Source organism: Takifugu flavidus, chromosome 20 (genome assembly GCF_003711565.1).
Source record: "Takifugu flavidus isolate HTHZ2018 chromosome 20, ASM371156v2, whole genome shotgun sequence".
NCBI lineage: Eukaryota > Metazoa > Chordata > Actinopteri > Tetraodontiformes > Tetraodontidae > Takifugu > Takifugu flavidus.
The window spans coordinates 4,698,353-4,716,027 of NC_079539.1; the positions used below are offsets into that span (position 1 = coordinate 4,698,353).

The 17,675-nt window shown below is 42.3% G+C and overlaps 1 protein-coding gene across 13 annotated transcripts in view; it reads right to left on the bottom strand.

Moving 5' to 3' along the window:
- fcho2 (FCH and mu domain containing endocytic adaptor 2) overlaps positions 1-17,661 on the bottom strand; it is a 32,333-nt gene extending 14,672 nt beyond the window's left edge. For 4 of the 13 annotated variants that reach the window (XM_057019160.1, XM_057019159.1, XM_057019158.1 and 1 more), the window contains exons 1-12: positions 17,489-17,661; positions 12,466-12,557; positions 10,479-10,553; positions 10,253-10,394; positions 9,377-9,529; positions 9,030-9,134; positions 8,032-8,130; positions 4,521-4,617; positions 1,480-1,524; positions 1,293-1,362; positions 984-1,008; positions 748-804 (exon numbers count right to left, since the gene is read on the bottom strand). In XM_057019160.1, coding sequence (XP_056875140.1) covers positions 748-804; positions 984-1,008; positions 1,293-1,362; positions 1,480-1,524; positions 4,521-4,617; positions 8,032-8,130; positions 9,030-9,134; positions 9,377-9,529; positions 10,253-10,394; positions 10,479-10,553; positions 12,466-12,557; positions 17,489-17,521 — 993 coding nt within the window. In that variant the 5' untranslated portion in view covers positions 17,522-17,661. The remainder of the gene's footprint in view (positions 1-747; positions 805-983; positions 1,009-1,292; positions 1,363-1,479; positions 1,525-4,520; positions 4,618-8,031; positions 8,131-9,029; positions 9,135-9,376; positions 9,530-10,252; positions 10,395-10,478; positions 10,554-12,465; positions 12,558-17,488) is intronic. The other 9 variants (XM_057019162.1, XM_057019169.1, XM_057019157.1 and 6 more) reach the window with 5 other exon arrangements.
- Between the last annotated feature and the right edge of the window lie 14 nt (positions 17,662-17,675).

Here is a 17,675-nt window from a genome sequence, read left to right on the forward strand (position 1 = left end):
TTACTCAACTCAAAGTTTGTTACATTTCAAGCACACAGCCGATTAGTTGCTGAGCATTTCTCATTAGTTTCAGGGCTTTATTTCACACCGACAGGAAATAATCACTCACATTTGTATATATGTGTCTGTGCGTGTACACAGTTTCTACTATTATGTTACATATGGAAATGAGCATATGGAAACATTTGTTAATCATTTGACTGCAAGTTTCCTTCCTTCAGCCCCAAAAGGAAACAATGGAAACTTTCCCAAACCTTCGCCGTTGATATTTGCCGAAAACCATCTGAGCAAATAACGCCGTGTACACAGAGAGTTTAGTGGGCTTCGTTTTTTTTGTTTTTTTTTAACAGCGTCATTGTGCATTAAACATTTACAACCCCAATTCCACAACAGCTGGCGAAGAGTTTATGTACTCTTCCTGAGCCTATTCAGGAAAATCTTTTAAATGACCTAAATACGTCACTAATGTCGCACTTTGCTTTTAAATGGCAGCATTTGTCGGATGTCTCTCTCATGACATTCCCACCTGTTAAAAACCCACCACTTCACCTGTGCAACATCCCAAACAGGTGTAATCAGACCGTTTTGGGGTAAACTGATGTTTACTGCAGTTAATCGTGCCGATGTGTTAATGCTGTCATTTTCATTTTAAAAAACATTTTAATAAAATACGTATTTTCCCACACTTTTGTTAATCAGGCAAATAATAAAACAGGTGGGGTGTTGATGTGTTGCAGCTTTGCTTACTGCGTTCTGGATGTCTATGGCCCCGTAGTATCCAGGGGGAGCACCATTGGCAGTGTTCTACAGGCACAAACACAAATGACTGGATGAATAAATGAATGAATGACAAATTGTTCAATTAAACACAGAAAAAGGGGGGGGGGGGTGCTGGGGGGCCACAAGCTTTTCTATTTTCTCTAGTTTGGGCGTTTAATACAAAAATATGAGCTGGGGGGGAAATATCTGGAAAAAATACTTACAGCAGTTTCAACTTCCGTGGACTCCCTGGAAGACAAAATTTCCACATTATTTATTTCATAAACTGTGAGGGATTCTCCTAGTTCCAGAGAATGTGTTTGGAAGTCATGCAAAATGATTACAACAACGTGATCATTTGTAAACTGTTAATCTGATTTATTAATCCCTCTGTTATATACTGTATGTGGGGGAGAAAACCATGGAAGCAAACAAAACTGGTGGCTATTTTACATCTAAGAGAGACTTTATTTAATTTCAGGTGTGCTTTCCACTGCCAGAAGAGAAATAACTGAATGTTCTTGAGGTCTTACGTTGAGTCTGTGTCCTTGTCTTTCCTGCGACCTGGGATGCTAAATGGTTTTCGCCTTCTTGGTTTGGCTCCTTGAAAGAAAAAAAAAAAGAAAAAAAAAAGACAATCAACCTATTTTGAAGTGGGTTTAAACATTTTGCGTGTTATTTGAACCAGATGTCACGCGTTGTGTTAATATCAGGACTTACCTTCTGTAGCAATGGCTGCATTGCACTCCTCAAACTCAATAGGTCCTAATGAGACAAAAAATTCATTTAGGTTCATTTGGCACAGAAAGGGTCAATGACCCACTGCTGTGAATGCTGTGAATGTACATCACGCAATAATCACACACATACACACACACCGCAAACACACTTCGGCATATACACAACGTGCAGTCTGGCGTGCCATGCAGAGTGTGTGTACAAACAGGACTAGGCTAGTCCCAGAGGGCAGACAGGGTCAATAGCAGAGTCAACTGTGTGTCTGGTGGCCCTCGCCGAGATGTGGCACTCCCTCTTGGGAACACAAAACAGCACTCTGCAGCGCCGAGTCTTCCTCCCTTACAAAAGCCCACTATTTTAAACCAATCACACTGAAGCCTTAGTGCTAACAGAAGAAGACTTAAACTGAGCTGAAACTAAACCTGCCTGCGCGAGACACGCAACAACACACTAACGCTGTCCCAATAGAACATACAAGTCAGAGATTATGTGCAGTCAAGTGTTAAAGGCTACACGTTCTTGGCCTTTGGACGTGCCATTCTTCTTCTTACTTTCTTGGGCAGAGACCAGAATAAAGCCACTATAAAACTGTAGATTCAGGGGATTAAACTACAAATTCTCATATTTATTCCACTCACCATAATATCCCCTGAAGCATATTCATTATTTTAAGAAAAACAAAACAATGATTTTGGTTATTTGGTTATGTCACTGAAACCATGGGAGAGGAATGAAAAACAACAAAGTTCACACTTAATTTGATGCTCATCAATTAAGCACATGTATCTCCAAGGCCATGCAAGTGGAACGTCAGTGCTTTCAAGTGTGCCGCCAGAAACCTTTATGGAGGCTTGCACACATGCAGGAACATATACACACGCAAACATGCTCACACTGGAAGCTGTAGGAGAACCACAGGCAACAACGTCCAATAAGTGTACATGTCAATCAGAGAACAGAGGGAATCGGGCTGTTGGTGTGTGTGATTGTATTATCTAACAGTCCATGCGATCCATATGCTTCTCCATTGATTTTAAAAGCATGTTACACCACACACCCAAACATGTGAGCAGACCTCAGAGCTCCACAAAAAGAGCAATAATCACATGCTATTTTTAGCAGTCTAAATATTTTCTTCTTAATAATACATGACCTGGAATCAGATCTGACTATCAGACTAGATGGATGGAAGCACTGCTCATAACTAGAAAGCCTAATAGCTTGCAACATGGGCAGGAGGAAAAGAGATGGGGGGAAGGCCCCGTGGCAAGATTTCCAATACACTAACATGCCTTGACCTGAAAACAACAAAGCTAATGATATTTTAACTCGAAAATGTATACAGCAGCAGTAGTCCGACGCGGTCTCCCCAGAGGATGCCAGTCGCGAGCAGAATTGGTGCATTGTTTGGCGTGTGCAACGCCGAAGTGAAGTGCAGGGAAGCGTCGAGTCACGAGAGGCATGCATCACGCCAAGCGAAGTGGATAAAGCACACCAATGACCGATCTACTCTACTGTGCAATATCAGGCCTCTTCACCGCCGGCGAATGCACAATGACAGCACGAACAAGTGTTGGTGTGTTTTAGCTTCATGCCAATCAAAACAAAATTGGCGCGCTCATTCAAGAACTTCCTCTCCTGAGAGGAAGTCGGTAATCCCTCCCTGCCTTTTCAATCCAGTGTGGCGACCTAATCCAGGTGAGAATATCTATATTTTCTATATTTTCATAAGGAGGAGCTAAGAGCGCTTACATCGGTGTGGTAGATGTCAAAGAGAATAAACAAAACCCAAAGAGAGGCGAACAAATTAAAAATATATATTCTTTATTTAAGCTCTGACATGTTTAAACGCTGTAGCTGCAACGCTCAGGCAGAGAGCATCCTGCTATTGCATCTGACAATATTTATATACTCTGACTGCAAAAAAAAGTCCAAACAACAGACGCATGAATAGTACCTAAACGTGGGCAGACATTAGGAACCATTTAAAGATCTCCCAAACAGACAGACGACTTTGTTTATACAGGGAAAGATGTTTCTCTTCCCTCTCCTCTCTGTGAGGAAAGCATGCAGTCACGCATGAGCAGAGAATGGTTTTTTAAATTGCATATGCTTCACATGGCACTGGAGTGGGGGAGAGGCGGAGGGGGGGTTTGCGTGTCTGGCCCACCGCCAGTTGACAGCTCAGCTGGATATCGTTGAACACTCCGAACGCCCCTGCCTCGCAGCGTGTCACTTTGGGATTGTTTCCGCAATAGAAAGTTTATTCAACCTCTCTCTCTCCAAAGGCACTGGACCGACCATCCGTTCAGCTATTTAATCAGGGGACAGACAGGTTATTTTTCTGACAGGGCCGAAGCTGCTGCGCAATCCCTAATGAACAGCTTGATACAAGAGGAATTTTCGGACCGTTTTTTTAGCCTCAATTAATTCTGCTGTCCAAACAAATGAAGGCCACCACTCTTTGGAAGGAGCGTCTGGACACAAGGGTCACCATTTGTGTACACACAAACACAGCAGAGGTGAACACTTGTGTCTGTAACATGACATAATACACTGCAAGGACCTGGGAGATTTCACGTGCACCGCATTTTACAGGCTGGTTAATGTCATTAAATTAGAAGTGCAAAATTAAGCAGAGTTGGTATGAAATGAATAGGGGCAAATGAGATGGTGTGTATCAAATAGGAGGTGGAGGGGGTAAAGCTGAAGGAGCCTGAGGAGTATTCCCTTGATTATTGTGGCATGGCAAAGTTTACACAAGAGTCATTGTTGAGCTGTGACCTTCTGAAAAGGTTGGTTCTGCCTGCTTAGCCTGTGAGCACAGCAAAAGCCCCCGTGCGTCACATGCTTACTGGAATGCCAAGCCTGCCTATCTTTACAACAGATTACTATGATTGGCTCTGATGGCCCTCTCCTACATCTAATTGCCCCTCTCGATACACCTTAAACCTCGCGGCAAGGCCAATTGTGGAAGGCTTGCTAAACTGTTAACACACAATCTGAAGATTCAGGTGACCTACCTGGTCTCTCTTTGCCCGTCCCTTTGCTCTCAGACAGTTTCTGTATTAAACTCTCTGCTGAAGTGTTCACGATGTTCCTCGTGAATTCATTTTGCACCTAAAAAACAGAAAACATGTTCAAAATTCATGGGACGTACCTGAAACGGCATACATGAAATAAACATGAAATTCTTATTGTTTCTTATTTGTTTCCTTATCAAGATGCTCAGATTATATGACAAGTAAGAAACTACACCGTATCCTAAAGCAGGAGAGCTTTGTTTTCATTGAAATGTCATAACAGGGATGTCACGTTTAGCACTTTAACTTTCACTTTGTAGGCATGGCACGGTATTTAACCCTCCGAATCCCAAATCCCATCAGCGGGATAAAATACCACTTATTCTTAAACGACTGGCACTAATACACCATTTTTTCCAAACCAATTGCTGATAAAACTGGCTTAAATGTCAGATTCTCGGATTTTGGACAACAGAAAGGAGAGCATAGCAGGCAAAAATGTGACAGAAGCAAAAAACAGAAGCAAATGTTTTGGATTCAGAGGGTTAACTGATGCAACTTATTATTAACTACAGGTTTCTCTCCAGCTGGGACACGTGTAGCAGATCGCGGATCGGAAAGCAGATTCAGTAACTGCCCCTGACTTTTGTTTTCAGTGATGTCACACCACACATGCATCTACAAGTGGAGAAAATAAAACATACTCTTCGAGTCACGTTTAATGCATTTTACTTTATGACATAAATGAAAGGAAACATGCACTTTGCTCCCTATTTAGCGCATGCAGACTTATCCACGGCAGGCAGTGGCTGTTTTTATTTCCGTAACTGTCCAGCAGAGACACTTTCACTGTCATTCTAACGTCAGGATGAATCATTGTTGTTGCCACTGCGGTCCGCTTATGTCCTTTGGGCAGTATCAGAGGGAAGATAGTGTTTGTTTTCTTGTTTGTTTTGGCTGTGCTTGTGTGTTTACTGAGGTGGAAGTGAAAGGGATGTATAGACATGAGGATGAAGAGCAGAGACTCACGGCCATCTCACCAAACCATTTAGATATGCGTGATACTGTAAGCGCAGACTGGCTCCACTATCAAAGAAACACACACACGCACACACACATATGTGTCTGCCCCCTGGGCCCCCGTGGTGAGGTGGAGTGCATTAGCCTTCTGTGCCTGGGCAGGAGAGGATGTTTGGGGGGGGGGGGGTGATGTGGGTGAAGGGAGACTGCCGCGGTGAGGAAGTATGCTCAGTGCAGCACACGCGATCTGTCAGGTGCTGCTGCCACGACGGAGGTCATCAACCTGTGTGCCGTTCCTGCTTCTCTATCTCTCGCACACACAAACACACACACAAAGTCACACAAACACACACTCACCCACGCAGAGTTTTGACCACATGGCCAAAGCATGCATCTGCCTTCAAGGTATCCACACACACACACACACACACACGCACGCACACAAATGCTCACTTACAAAAACAAACACAGCACGCAAACCGAGAGACACACCTGCACATCTCTGGGCTGAAAGCTCTCTGCCACGAGAACAACACTCTGCACTTCTTACTATTCAAGTCTGAACTCCATATCTATGTAAGACTTTTTCTCGTCTTACTCTCCAGTCTTTCCAGTCTTGTCCCATAAGCCTCCATGTCCACTGAACCGATACCGAGGGTATAAAAATAGTGCATTATAGACAGTCTATGACGCTCCCAAATGTGTTAGAATTGCTGGTTGTTGTTTTTTTTAAAAAGGCCAACTATCCTTTAGGGGATAATTAATTTCAATAATCAATTCTTTGATAAACACACCAGATTTTTCTTCGAACTTCCTTGATGTCTTGAAAATGTTTAATTCCCTCTTTTAATAATTTGAACAATACATGGAGCCAAGACTACAAATCTTGTGTAGCACCGATTCCGCCCAATACATTATTTTCAGATTAACCTCCTGACAATTTAATTTGAATACTAAGGTGTGTTTTGATAGCAGTGTCTAATTTAGCCACATGCTGTGAGTCTCCTGCTGTGAAGCATGAATGATAGATGTCTGGTGAGCTCAATTCTTCCTCGAACTTCAGCACCTTTTCTTTACTTTTTAAATTTTTAAAGTCAGCATTCAGTGAGGTATCAAAACAGAATGGCATTAGCACAAATAAGGAGTAGCAAAATGGCTTATCTGCTAAAGTGATGTATCAAAAATACTCTTAAAAACCTTTAACAAGGTGCAGAGTGCAGATGAGATATTGGAATTCTAGAGTAAACTTGAAATAACACGTGGGTAAACCAATAAAAACACTACGGGTTTACATTCAGCATATCTACAAGCTTTGGCAAAATATGTTCTGTAACTACAGGAATATGGGATTTCTTTATTTTGACTTGTTCTTGAGAGAGATGATAACTTTGTGAATTTACTTTATTTGGGCAACTGGACAAAGTTTATGTGGAATTCCACTCATGGCTTCATATTTGTAGAAGAGCGTATCCAGTTCTACAAATACTGCAATTACCATATGTCATTAAATTTGTTTTGGAGTCTAGCTCCAAATAATACACACGTCTTCGGTGTGTGTTTTAGTGTGTGTCAGTGCATGGCGAACAGAATAAGTGATTACTTTTGAACCCAATGCATGCCAGAGTACGACTGCATGTGTTTCTTTTCCAGTGTAAAAAGTCTGCAGCCACAGTGAGTTTTTACACTTTTGCCTCTTTCGTACACCTCCTGTTCAAATCCCTACATTATACAGTAATAATAGTCCTAAGGTAATTCAAACCCTGGACCGATGAGTGTTATACTACTTACTACTCGTAATTTATTTGGATTAACTGACCGCTTAGTTTTCACACAGTGTTTTGCTTTGGTTGAGTGACAGGCAGCAGCACTGCCCATCTCCTGCTCAAAAAGCAGGACCTGTGGGGCTGAGTAACCGTGGTAGCCTGTCGCTCCACATTCTTTCCAAGCTGCCGCACTAGCTGGAGGAGGGTGCCGAGAGGCAGAGAGTGGAGCCGCACTGCCCTCTTTGGGATGAAGGAGCAGCAGCAACTTCAGGTTACGGTTTTCACTTATTCTTGTGGGGCAGTGGTACTTCTGATTATTAAATAAATAAAGATTAAAATTGAAATTAATCAGTGATTAACACGGCTGCAAATTAATCTTGAAGGCATTTGATTGTGATTAATCCTGATACCATTATCATAGACCTTAACCCACACTTACAGAATCAAGCTTAGAAAGTTGGGTTGTTTTGTTTTTTTAACTCTCAGACCGGATTTTGATGTGTTAATAGTTGAGGAAGTTCTGATCAATTTGTAATTACATGGTATAAAAGGATGAATGGGCTACTTCCTGGTTCTCTGTTAAACGATTATAGAGATCAAAGATGACACTAATTGATATGACACCCAGTGAACCCAACAAGCACAGCTTCAGGTCAGTGAGACACCCACTCCACCCACAGGAATGTCTAACACACTGTACGTGTACATGTGCGCGTGGATGTACTCACCTCCCCTATCTGGACGTGCGTTTCCTCGACAGACTGCGAGTACGAGTGAATGATGTCCTTCATGTGGAGAACGTGGTTTTCTTCAATGTCTTGGAATTTCTGGAAAACAAATCAGGTGTAGTGTTCTTTAAAATCAATAGCATCATTTCTCCAGGCACAATAACCCAAAACAAAAGCATCCCAGGAAACAGTGCTTCCATATTCTGCCCCGGCTGCTTCCTGTATCTGTTTGGGTGGTCTAGGGTACCTAAACACATGCACACACACATATCAGCTCCCATGAGATGTCAATTAGTCTCTTCACAAAATACATCAGGAGGAATTCATTTTTGCTTTCTGGTCTGATCTGGGCTTCTGGGGTTAACCAAGGAGAATGAGTATAAATAATCATAACCTAAAAAATCACAGTGTGGCGGAGGAGGAGGATGAATCTTCCCAACCACAGACATGTAAACCCCCCCCCCAACAAAAAGAAACAGCCAGCAGTTCCTGGATTTACACTCCAAAGACATGCACGCAATTAAAACTGTAGGTTTTGTCGCAATCACAGAAGAGAACACACATGAAGGAGGCCGAGTGATGTCAGACAGCACATGTGTTTACTGTTTAGAACTCGTGTCCACATGTGCTGGGTTTTCGAGATGACTTGACTGCAGCGCCGGGGGAAGTGGGGCTGCCGCACAGCTTTCTCTGGGGATAAGAGAGGATCACTGGAACCACTTTTGGTGGTGGAGCTGCTGTGGTGCGGGAGGATATGGAGGCCAAACTCCACCGATCTGATTTTAATTTGGAGTTGATCTAATCAGTCTGTCAGATGGATCCAATCAGGGGTTTCCACTGTGATTCCATTACAGAGGAAAAAACATTATCTGGAGATGATACAGGGCACAAATGCGGAACACACTCCCCAGCACACACATCGCTCTTCCAAACAAAAGAGCGTTGAACGCCACCGAGGGAGGCAGCGAACATGTGTTTCAGGGACAACGTGTGAATACCTGAGCAGTTTCTGCCATCTTCTGTTCAAACTCGGACTTCGCTGAGGCGTATTTCTCCACAAACGACTTATAGGTCTCTGTAGCTTTTTTGGCTTTCACTCCAGCCTGCAAGACATAAACAGACAGATGAATGATTATCATCAGTGTGCATTATATACACAATAGACCACTGTTTCCCAAGATCAACTGAAGAACCCGCAAAGGAAAAAGTTCTGTTTAACCTCAGCAGGCAGAAAACCTTCGGGGTTTTATTGCGGGTATAAAGTGGATGGTTAAGGCACTTCATCATGCCTTATTACCATACTGTGATTATGTGGGTGTGTGTATGTGCAAATGTGGCCTCCCACCTTGTCCACATCTCTCTGGGTGGCCCCCTCTTTGCGGAGGCGCTCTTGCTCCACTGTTTTGGAGTTGTAGATCTCCTTGGACTTCTGCAGCGCCTGAATGGTGGTCTGGATGTTTTGTACAGCCTCCAAGGTAGACGCCACCTCTTCTTTTGTCTAGCATCATAACAAGCATGAATAATCAGTGCAAGTATTACTCGTGCTCATCTGACTGTGGATATTCTAAAATGGCCTGTGTCCCGCAGTCCAGCACTGGCCCAGGAATCTCTGTGTTAATTAGGGCGCAATTTCAGTGAAAGAAAAGTTTGATATCAGTCTCGTAAAACGCTCGAAATCCTCCCATAGTCTCCTTGTGCAGGACACAGCGGGAAGCGGTTAAAATGTATTAATAGCAGGAGCGCCAATGAAGAAAAAGTCACTGAAGGTACGCCTTTATAGAACTTCACATAAACTTATTGGAAAGACATAAAAAGAGATTGTGATTAATGGGCAATAATTCATCTTGCAGCTGCTACACAGTGAGTTTGGTTAATGAGAGTAGAACTGGCAAAATTCTTAAATTATGCACAGAATTTTAAGCTTCTAATTCAAATCAGCTGCTTATTTTTATGACTTTCGCCTTTGGCTACACCATGTGCTGCATCTGCAACGCAGCCAAGACTCACGGAACAAGGAGGGAAGTGATGGAGAGAAAGTGTGACAGCCTTTTTGTTCCAGCCAATACACCAACATGGCTTCACAAATGACTGGCTCAGACTTTGCTTTCGGTTCTGTGGTAGCTTATCTGACATAAGAGCTGCGGGCGTGGATTTACAGGGAGGACAGACAAATAGCAATAGGACACCTGTCAAGCGTCTTGTGAAGCTTCAGGTTGTTTACCTTTTTGTGTGCTTTGGCCTGCTCTTCGACATATTTCTGAACGTCTTTGATAAGTTCCTGTAATTTTCTGACTAACTCCATGTGACAGCCCGCCAGCTTCTCCGTTGAGCTCTTAAACACCTCCCACGCTGGCGCGAAGGTCCTGGGACAGACAACAACACATTAATACCTTGAACATGAATCTATACTATCGATGAGTTTATAAAACTGAAATGTTTAGACTCACCCAAGCTGGGAAAAGTTACCGGCTGTCTTGGCGAGTTTGTTCATAGACCGAGCATAGGTCTCTTCAATAGTGCTCCTATACACAACAGAAATTCACACACATTATCCTGAAATAGATATAAATGCACAAAAAGCTCAACCAAGTCCTGTGAAAATGTCTGTACCATTACATTAATGGATATACCATTACAAATGTCAGATTCTAACATTTTGTGGAGCATTTGCAGGTGAATAATAGCTTAAAATCCCCTAAACTCATATGAAGCCAGGCAGAAAACACAAGCACGGTTACTTCTGTCCAGATATGACTGATGCGTCCATGAACCTGGATAATAGCAAATGTCTGAATTCCTTCCTTTCTCTTTCAATCCCCCTTTCAGTAGCAAAGTGACAACTGTAAAGAAAAATCCTCCCTCTCAAAACACGGTGGTGTTGAGGGAACGTGTGAATTATGCATGTTTCATTTGGCTTCACCTTCTCATTTTTCTTTCTTACTGCAGTGACTTCACAGGAATGAGGTCAACCAGCAGAGAGCGCACACACACACACACACAAAGTTAAGTGAAGAAACACACAAATGGAACACAAAAGTAGAACTTTTGTAGATTATTTCTCCTTACAGATAATTTCCTGTTAATATTGTGTACAAGCTCACAATTCATTAAAAGAATGTACGTCTTTATATATGTAATATATCTGGCAATAACCGAGTTCATACAATATAATGTTTATATAACATAAAGCACAGTAGAGTGTGCAGATTTTATTTACATTGTAAGTTGTATAAAACAGCTAAATTTGGCACATCAGCCAATTGAAAAGTCACATTTGTTTAGCTTTGAACCGTAATTTCAATTAAAAGAGATCAAATACTAATATTTTTAGCATTTATAATTGATTTGAATCGTGTACATGAGCTTTGGCCAACAGACCGGCTGGGATCTACGCTCAGATTTCCTTGCGCGGAGCTTCTTTCTCCAGCAGAGGGAGCTACAGCACAGTTTTTGGAGGAAGCACAGCACCGCGCAACAGATTATTAATTAAACAATTAAACTTCAACGGTTCATTTAAACAGTTCATACAAAAACCTCTAAGTGCAGGTGTTAATAATTGAGCATTGATAAGGCTAAATTGGTTATTTTAAAAAAGTATGTTCAGGACATGAAGTCAAATGTCAACAACAAAACATTCCAATGATGTACAGACCCATTTTTAGTAAGTGTAAACGTACTTAAAAACAGTCATTGTAACAGTGACACTGACAAAGTGGAAGAAAAGATGCCATATTTTGACATGGAATTACAACATATTCTTGCACCATACACAACATTGTTGGCCAACACTGAGGGCTTGCATTGATGTACTTCACTTTCATTGTGCAACACATGATTGAATAGAAAGAAACTATTTGCTCATGAACTGTAAAGAATCATTTATTCCAACTGCAACAACAGTCCTCAAAAATAAAGCAAATTCAGTGCCTCAGCATTGGACAGATATTGCTACTAGTATCTGTCTATCTCATGTAGTTTATCAGTGAAGTTGGTCTTTAACTGTTTACAAGGACAAAAGCAAAAATCCAACAGCAAGACTCGTGTGACAGGTCGCATTCCCACAGACAACAAGAGCTCATCTTTACCACGGGACTCACTTGAAAGTGTTTCTCAACCTTTATTCATAACGCTGCACCTTCTGATCATTATATTGGGCAATTTTGTGATAAATTCATTAAATTATTAACTGGTAAAAGCACCAGGACAGTTGGCGGCCACAGTCACAGGGATTAAACTGTTGCCTCAGCCAAGAATTTGGGTGTTGCTATAAACACAATACAAGGAACTGCACTGTCAGAGCTGACTTGAAAATAGCCCTGAACACACAGAGAAGAACCACAAAGCACGCAAGAGGGATAGGAATGTATAATGTATAACTGTATAATTATTGTGAATGCATGGGAGAAGCTGCTGCAGCAAACCCTGCCGTCTTACCTTTCTCTGATGAATTCTGTCAGCTCTTTCGAAGAAATCTGGCCGTGCTTCATGTTGTGGTAGAGCACGTCAAAGCCATTGTTTTTTTCACCCTGGGTATCAGAGAGAGACATGTCAGCTACAGGAACAAGTGTAAATGTCCTCTCAGTTAGCGTATGGTGAGCGTTTTCTCTAAAAGCAGTACTGCCACCGTCTGCATATGCTCCAGATGGGTTTGCAGCTGTTTCTGGTCAATCACATTCATCCTTGCCATATTTGAGCGCATTGAAAAGCAGGTATCCAGGTAGGCTGATCACCTGTGTGTCAGTGGTTCTGGAACCATGCCCTAAATGTTCACATTTTCAAAATTCAAACGTATCTCCAAATAATTAATGCCAAGAAACCCAAAACTTACAGAGGTGTTGTGTATCATTATGATGATGCTTTGGACTTTAAGATATATAAAATGAACCATTTGACAGATGTACATGTAGCAAAAATGTTGTCTTCCTGCTCCTAACTCTACTATCAATGAATGAAAATCATCATCACACAAAGGGGTAAACAAATACACAAGTCGCAGGCCACACACGCGCGATGCATACAAGAAAATGCCGCCTGCTTGTCCCTTTACCCATGATGTGTTCACTTGCAAGCGGGTCTCGCAGAGGTGAGTCTGCCGAAAACCACCCGAAGAAGACATTGGACGTCAAATTGGTGTGAGATCACAGCTGAAATATCGGTTTGGTTTGAGTCATATGGTGAGTACACTTAAAGGCTGGCGTGGCTTCAAAACAAAGAGAACCTGACGATTGTATGTTGACAGAGAAGATGGCAGAGGGCAGACAAATATTAATGTTAACAACAGAGGAGGCTGGCTGGAGCGCCTCTGCTAGCAACACCTGTTGCAATAGGCTTCAACAATAACAATGAAGGCCCTGTGCAAGACAAGAACAAGCAAATAAGCTTTGCGGACCCCCTCTGAAGGCCAGAATCAAGTGCACACACACAGAGAAAGGAGGGACAAATTATTTGTGTTCTGATATCTGAATGTATCACAATGATCTACTGGTACCAAGCACCCACTACCTAATTTACCTGCCACCAGTTGAATGAGGGGAGTATCAGCACCTTTTCCTCCTATTTAAAGCACTGAGTAATAGTGTTGACAAAGTGAGCTATTATATGCTCACATCTGAAAAGACTTTTGCATCACTGTCCTGTAACATAACGACACATCTGCGCACAATATTCACATTCTTGCCTTAATCTGCCAAGACAGTTGGGTCTCGCTGTGTCGACTGTCACACACGTGTACTGGTTCCATCCACTGTCAGCAGTTTACTATAAAAGCTGGATTAGCACAGTTAGCTTTGTTGTTCCCACCCAATGTCAAAGATGAAAGTTCAGGACATTTGTGCCAAAGTGAAGCTCAAAGCAAAAGCTCAATATTTACAGAGCAAATAGATGTTACAACAAAAGCATCTTCTTCTCAGCTACAACCTAGATTTAACCAATAATGGAACCCTGCAATGCAATGCTTCCGATGTGCCGCAAAGACGCACCAGGCAAGAAAAAGGTTAACCTTTTATGGAAGACTCAGGGAAAAAAATAGAGAAGTGAGAAAAATGTACAACACATCCGTATGGGGCAGAACATCAACAGGAAACCTTCCATTCTGTGCGGTGTTCACTTGTGATGTGACTGCAATGAGTACAAAAGAAAAATAAAGACAAACACAGGAACAAGCTGAGGGTGTAGTGGTACTTTCAGCAGGTTACAATAGACTGGCTGGTTCTGCCAAAGCTAATGCTAAAGGTGTTAGCTGAGAACAGGCTGGAGCCAATGTAAATGATCTGAGATTTATAAGTTACCTTCAAATCCCTGTCCCAGTCTTCTGCGGGTTTAGAACTAAAAGGGAGTCAACACGAGCAGAGGGAGGACGCAGAGTTTCTCAGTGTCAAGTCTGGACACTCATTGATGAAAGAGCTCCTACTTGGCTGTTTAATATTCCGAGCACACAGACTGAAATTCAGTAGTACTCACTATGCTCACAGTGAGACGGAAAGACCTGCGAGCTCAGAGTTATGCCAAATGGAGGATGAGGTTAGCATATACATCAATCCATCAGCCAAAAGACTACTAGAGTAGAATAGCAGCATCTCTGAGACACGATACACCAGTAAAAATCTATATGTAATGGCTGCACTAATGCTTTTGCTGGGAAGAGGTCAAGCATTAAGCGGGAGGCGATGCACCCTGACGGAAAATAAGAAGCAAACAAGCAACATTTAAATGAAGGTCAAAATGATCTTACACCCCATCATAGCCTTAAAGATAAGAGACCAGTGAGGAGGAAATGATCCCATGGCTGGCCTGATTAATCTGAAATACAACCACTGTGATAAGGCAAAGGCGTAACGTCGGCCTGGCGACAGAAGACAAGAATTCACTTTGTCTGTTGAAGTGCAACTGTTGTTTCAATATCCTGCCAGTTTGGAATTGAGCGTTCATATCTGACAGGCAGCAACGCAGGCCTCGTTTTCCCTGACTGTTAAATTGCATTCCTTCTTCTTTAAATGGCTTGTTGTCTCTGTACAGTCAGACCTGAAACTCTTGAGGTCAGTATCATGTATGGAAAAAAAGGCATATATGAAAGTGTTGAGCCTTTTAACAGGTTTCCTTTTTTTCAGAGCAGTGGCACTTTTTTGTGGTTTGTATTAGTGATAATGGTGATAGAGTATTTATGAAAGGATCAACTGTCCCATGCAAAACACTCACTTTTAAATCAGAGCTGAAATAACAAAGAAATATTGCACAAGTTCCCTCAGAGGAACTTAGAATTACTGAAAATAAAGATTGCCTCAGTCTCCAGACATCACGTTAACCACAACCTTGAGGGGCTAGACAGCAGGGTGACCTCACAGGTTTCTGCTGTAGGTCACATGACCATGGAGGCGGTAGTGAACCCTGCTGTCACCTCAGACCACCAGCAACTTAGCAGGCATTTGTTGGATGCAACGGTATGGCTGATGTTTATGTAACAAATATAAATGTAGTTGACCCCTACTCGTGCCTGGGGGTGGGACATGCACATTACAATTAGAAATACGATTATAAAGTCTTTAAAAGTAAACACAGCATGCTATGGATGAGTGCACTAACCACAGAAATACACATGCTCTCAGGAGAAGACTAGCCCGGTATCTGTGTCACGACTGTTTACTTATCACGCTACCATCTTACTTTTCTGTGCCACGCTAAAGGCGAACACATTCCAGTAAAGAGTCGTCAGAAATATAGCGGACAGCCTGTGTGTCCTGCTGGTGGCCTTTTAAAATATGACAGTAGTCATACACGGATCAGGTAGACCATCAGGAAATGGCCCATTCAGACATGAACTTCTAGCATTCAGAACGAGGAACTGCTACAGCTACCAGAAAATTAAAGCGCTGTGACGTTGAGACAGACAGCAATGCTTAAACCACTGTGCAGAAACGTGTTTATCCAGCTGAGGTTTGCCTCGCAACACAGATTCATATCGAGATTACATACGAGGAAATGAATGAGCAGCAAAACAGCTCCACAGAGACTACCGATCAAAGGTGTGCGATGGTGAATGGTCTTCAGAAACGAAGAGAGCTTTATAGTTTAAATGACAACAGCTTAATGTGTGCAAGTGTTCGCTGTGCTCGGCAGTCATAGTCAGGTCAATTCAAAAAGGACGAACACCCAAATGCCAACCGTGTATGTGCCCTGCATGGTAAACACACAGCTGATCTTTCTGATCAGTAGATCCTCTTGTGGCTCACCGCAGGGCACAAAGGCCAGATTGAAGAATCGCGAGTGAGTCAACTCTGCTCGTTTCGCTTCAGTTCACGATGAAGTCGTTTTTGGAGAAACTTTGGGGTTTGAAACCACCGAGTGTTTCGTCCTTTCAATAGTTGCACATTTGCAAGTGATGTTACCAGGGGTCAGATCAGCTAGTCAGAGCAATGTTTCTCTTCATAGAGAAGGGCTAATGCAACACTGCGTCGTGCTATTGCAACACTCAAACATTTTAGTTTATGTTTATAGTGTTGCATTTAACTGTGTGTGTGTGTGTGTCTAAAACTGCTCCCTGTGTTTGAAGTCAAGCATGGAATCTAAGGACCGGAGAGCCCCAGATCCAAGATCAGTGAAGCAATGACATATGAATTGTCATAACACATTTATTTCCCTTTTTTAGCCATGAGCTTGAGTGAGATAACTGGTTATGTCATGAACCAAAGAAATAACAAATAAAAGACTTAAAATGTGGCTGATGCAGTGGAATGGCTAAAGCTAACAGTGTGTGGGCTTTATGTTGTACTTAAAAATAAATGGCATAAAAAGAAATTTCAAAAAATAAGATAAAATGTCAGTTAATGAAGAATCGTTAGAGATGTGTTTTGATCAACATTGTATAACGCAGCCACGCTAAATCGAGAATTACCTTTGGCCAATAAACTGATGAGAGTATACAAATTACCTTTTTCGATAAAAAAAACATAACTGCATAATCTACAAATAAAACCTGGTCAACTTTAAATTCTACTGTTTAGACGCTGTTCTGCAACTTGCTGAACATCTGGCCTCTCACTGAAACTTTGTGGCGGAAGAACCTGACCAGGGCGAGACAGTACTGTGACTGACAGCTTTTTCGTCCAATCAAATTCGTGGAACTAGTTATAAACGTCCCAGGCAAGCGTGTAATGACCAATTAGCCGGAAAGGGGGTGGGTTCCTAAAACATTTCAAGTTAGATGGCTTCACAGAGGCCCAAAACCCCAGGGTAGCAAAATAAAAATCGCCGTGGAAAATAAACGAAGGCCGGTGGGCATGCTAAATGTGACGGAACCGGGCAACACTGTTATAGCAACATCTACGAAGCGGCCTACTACCTCCACACCGGCAATCACAGTGGCTTTTCCGGCTGACACGAATATAGTAGGGATGGAACACCGCGACAGAACCATTAAGCAATAGTACCGGTGCAAAAAGCATAGATTAAAAGCACCACCTACCCAAAAATTCTCTCGGAAGTAGGGCGCTATCATCTTGTAATACTTCTTGATGCCGCAACTCTTCGGTGTGTTTTTAAGTAACTTTCAAGGCGTAAATCATCCACTGTCCTCCTATCGATTCTATTCTATCTGCCTTTCCCCGTTTTCCTCCGCTCCCCTTTCTTCTCCCTCCCCTCTTACAGACTCC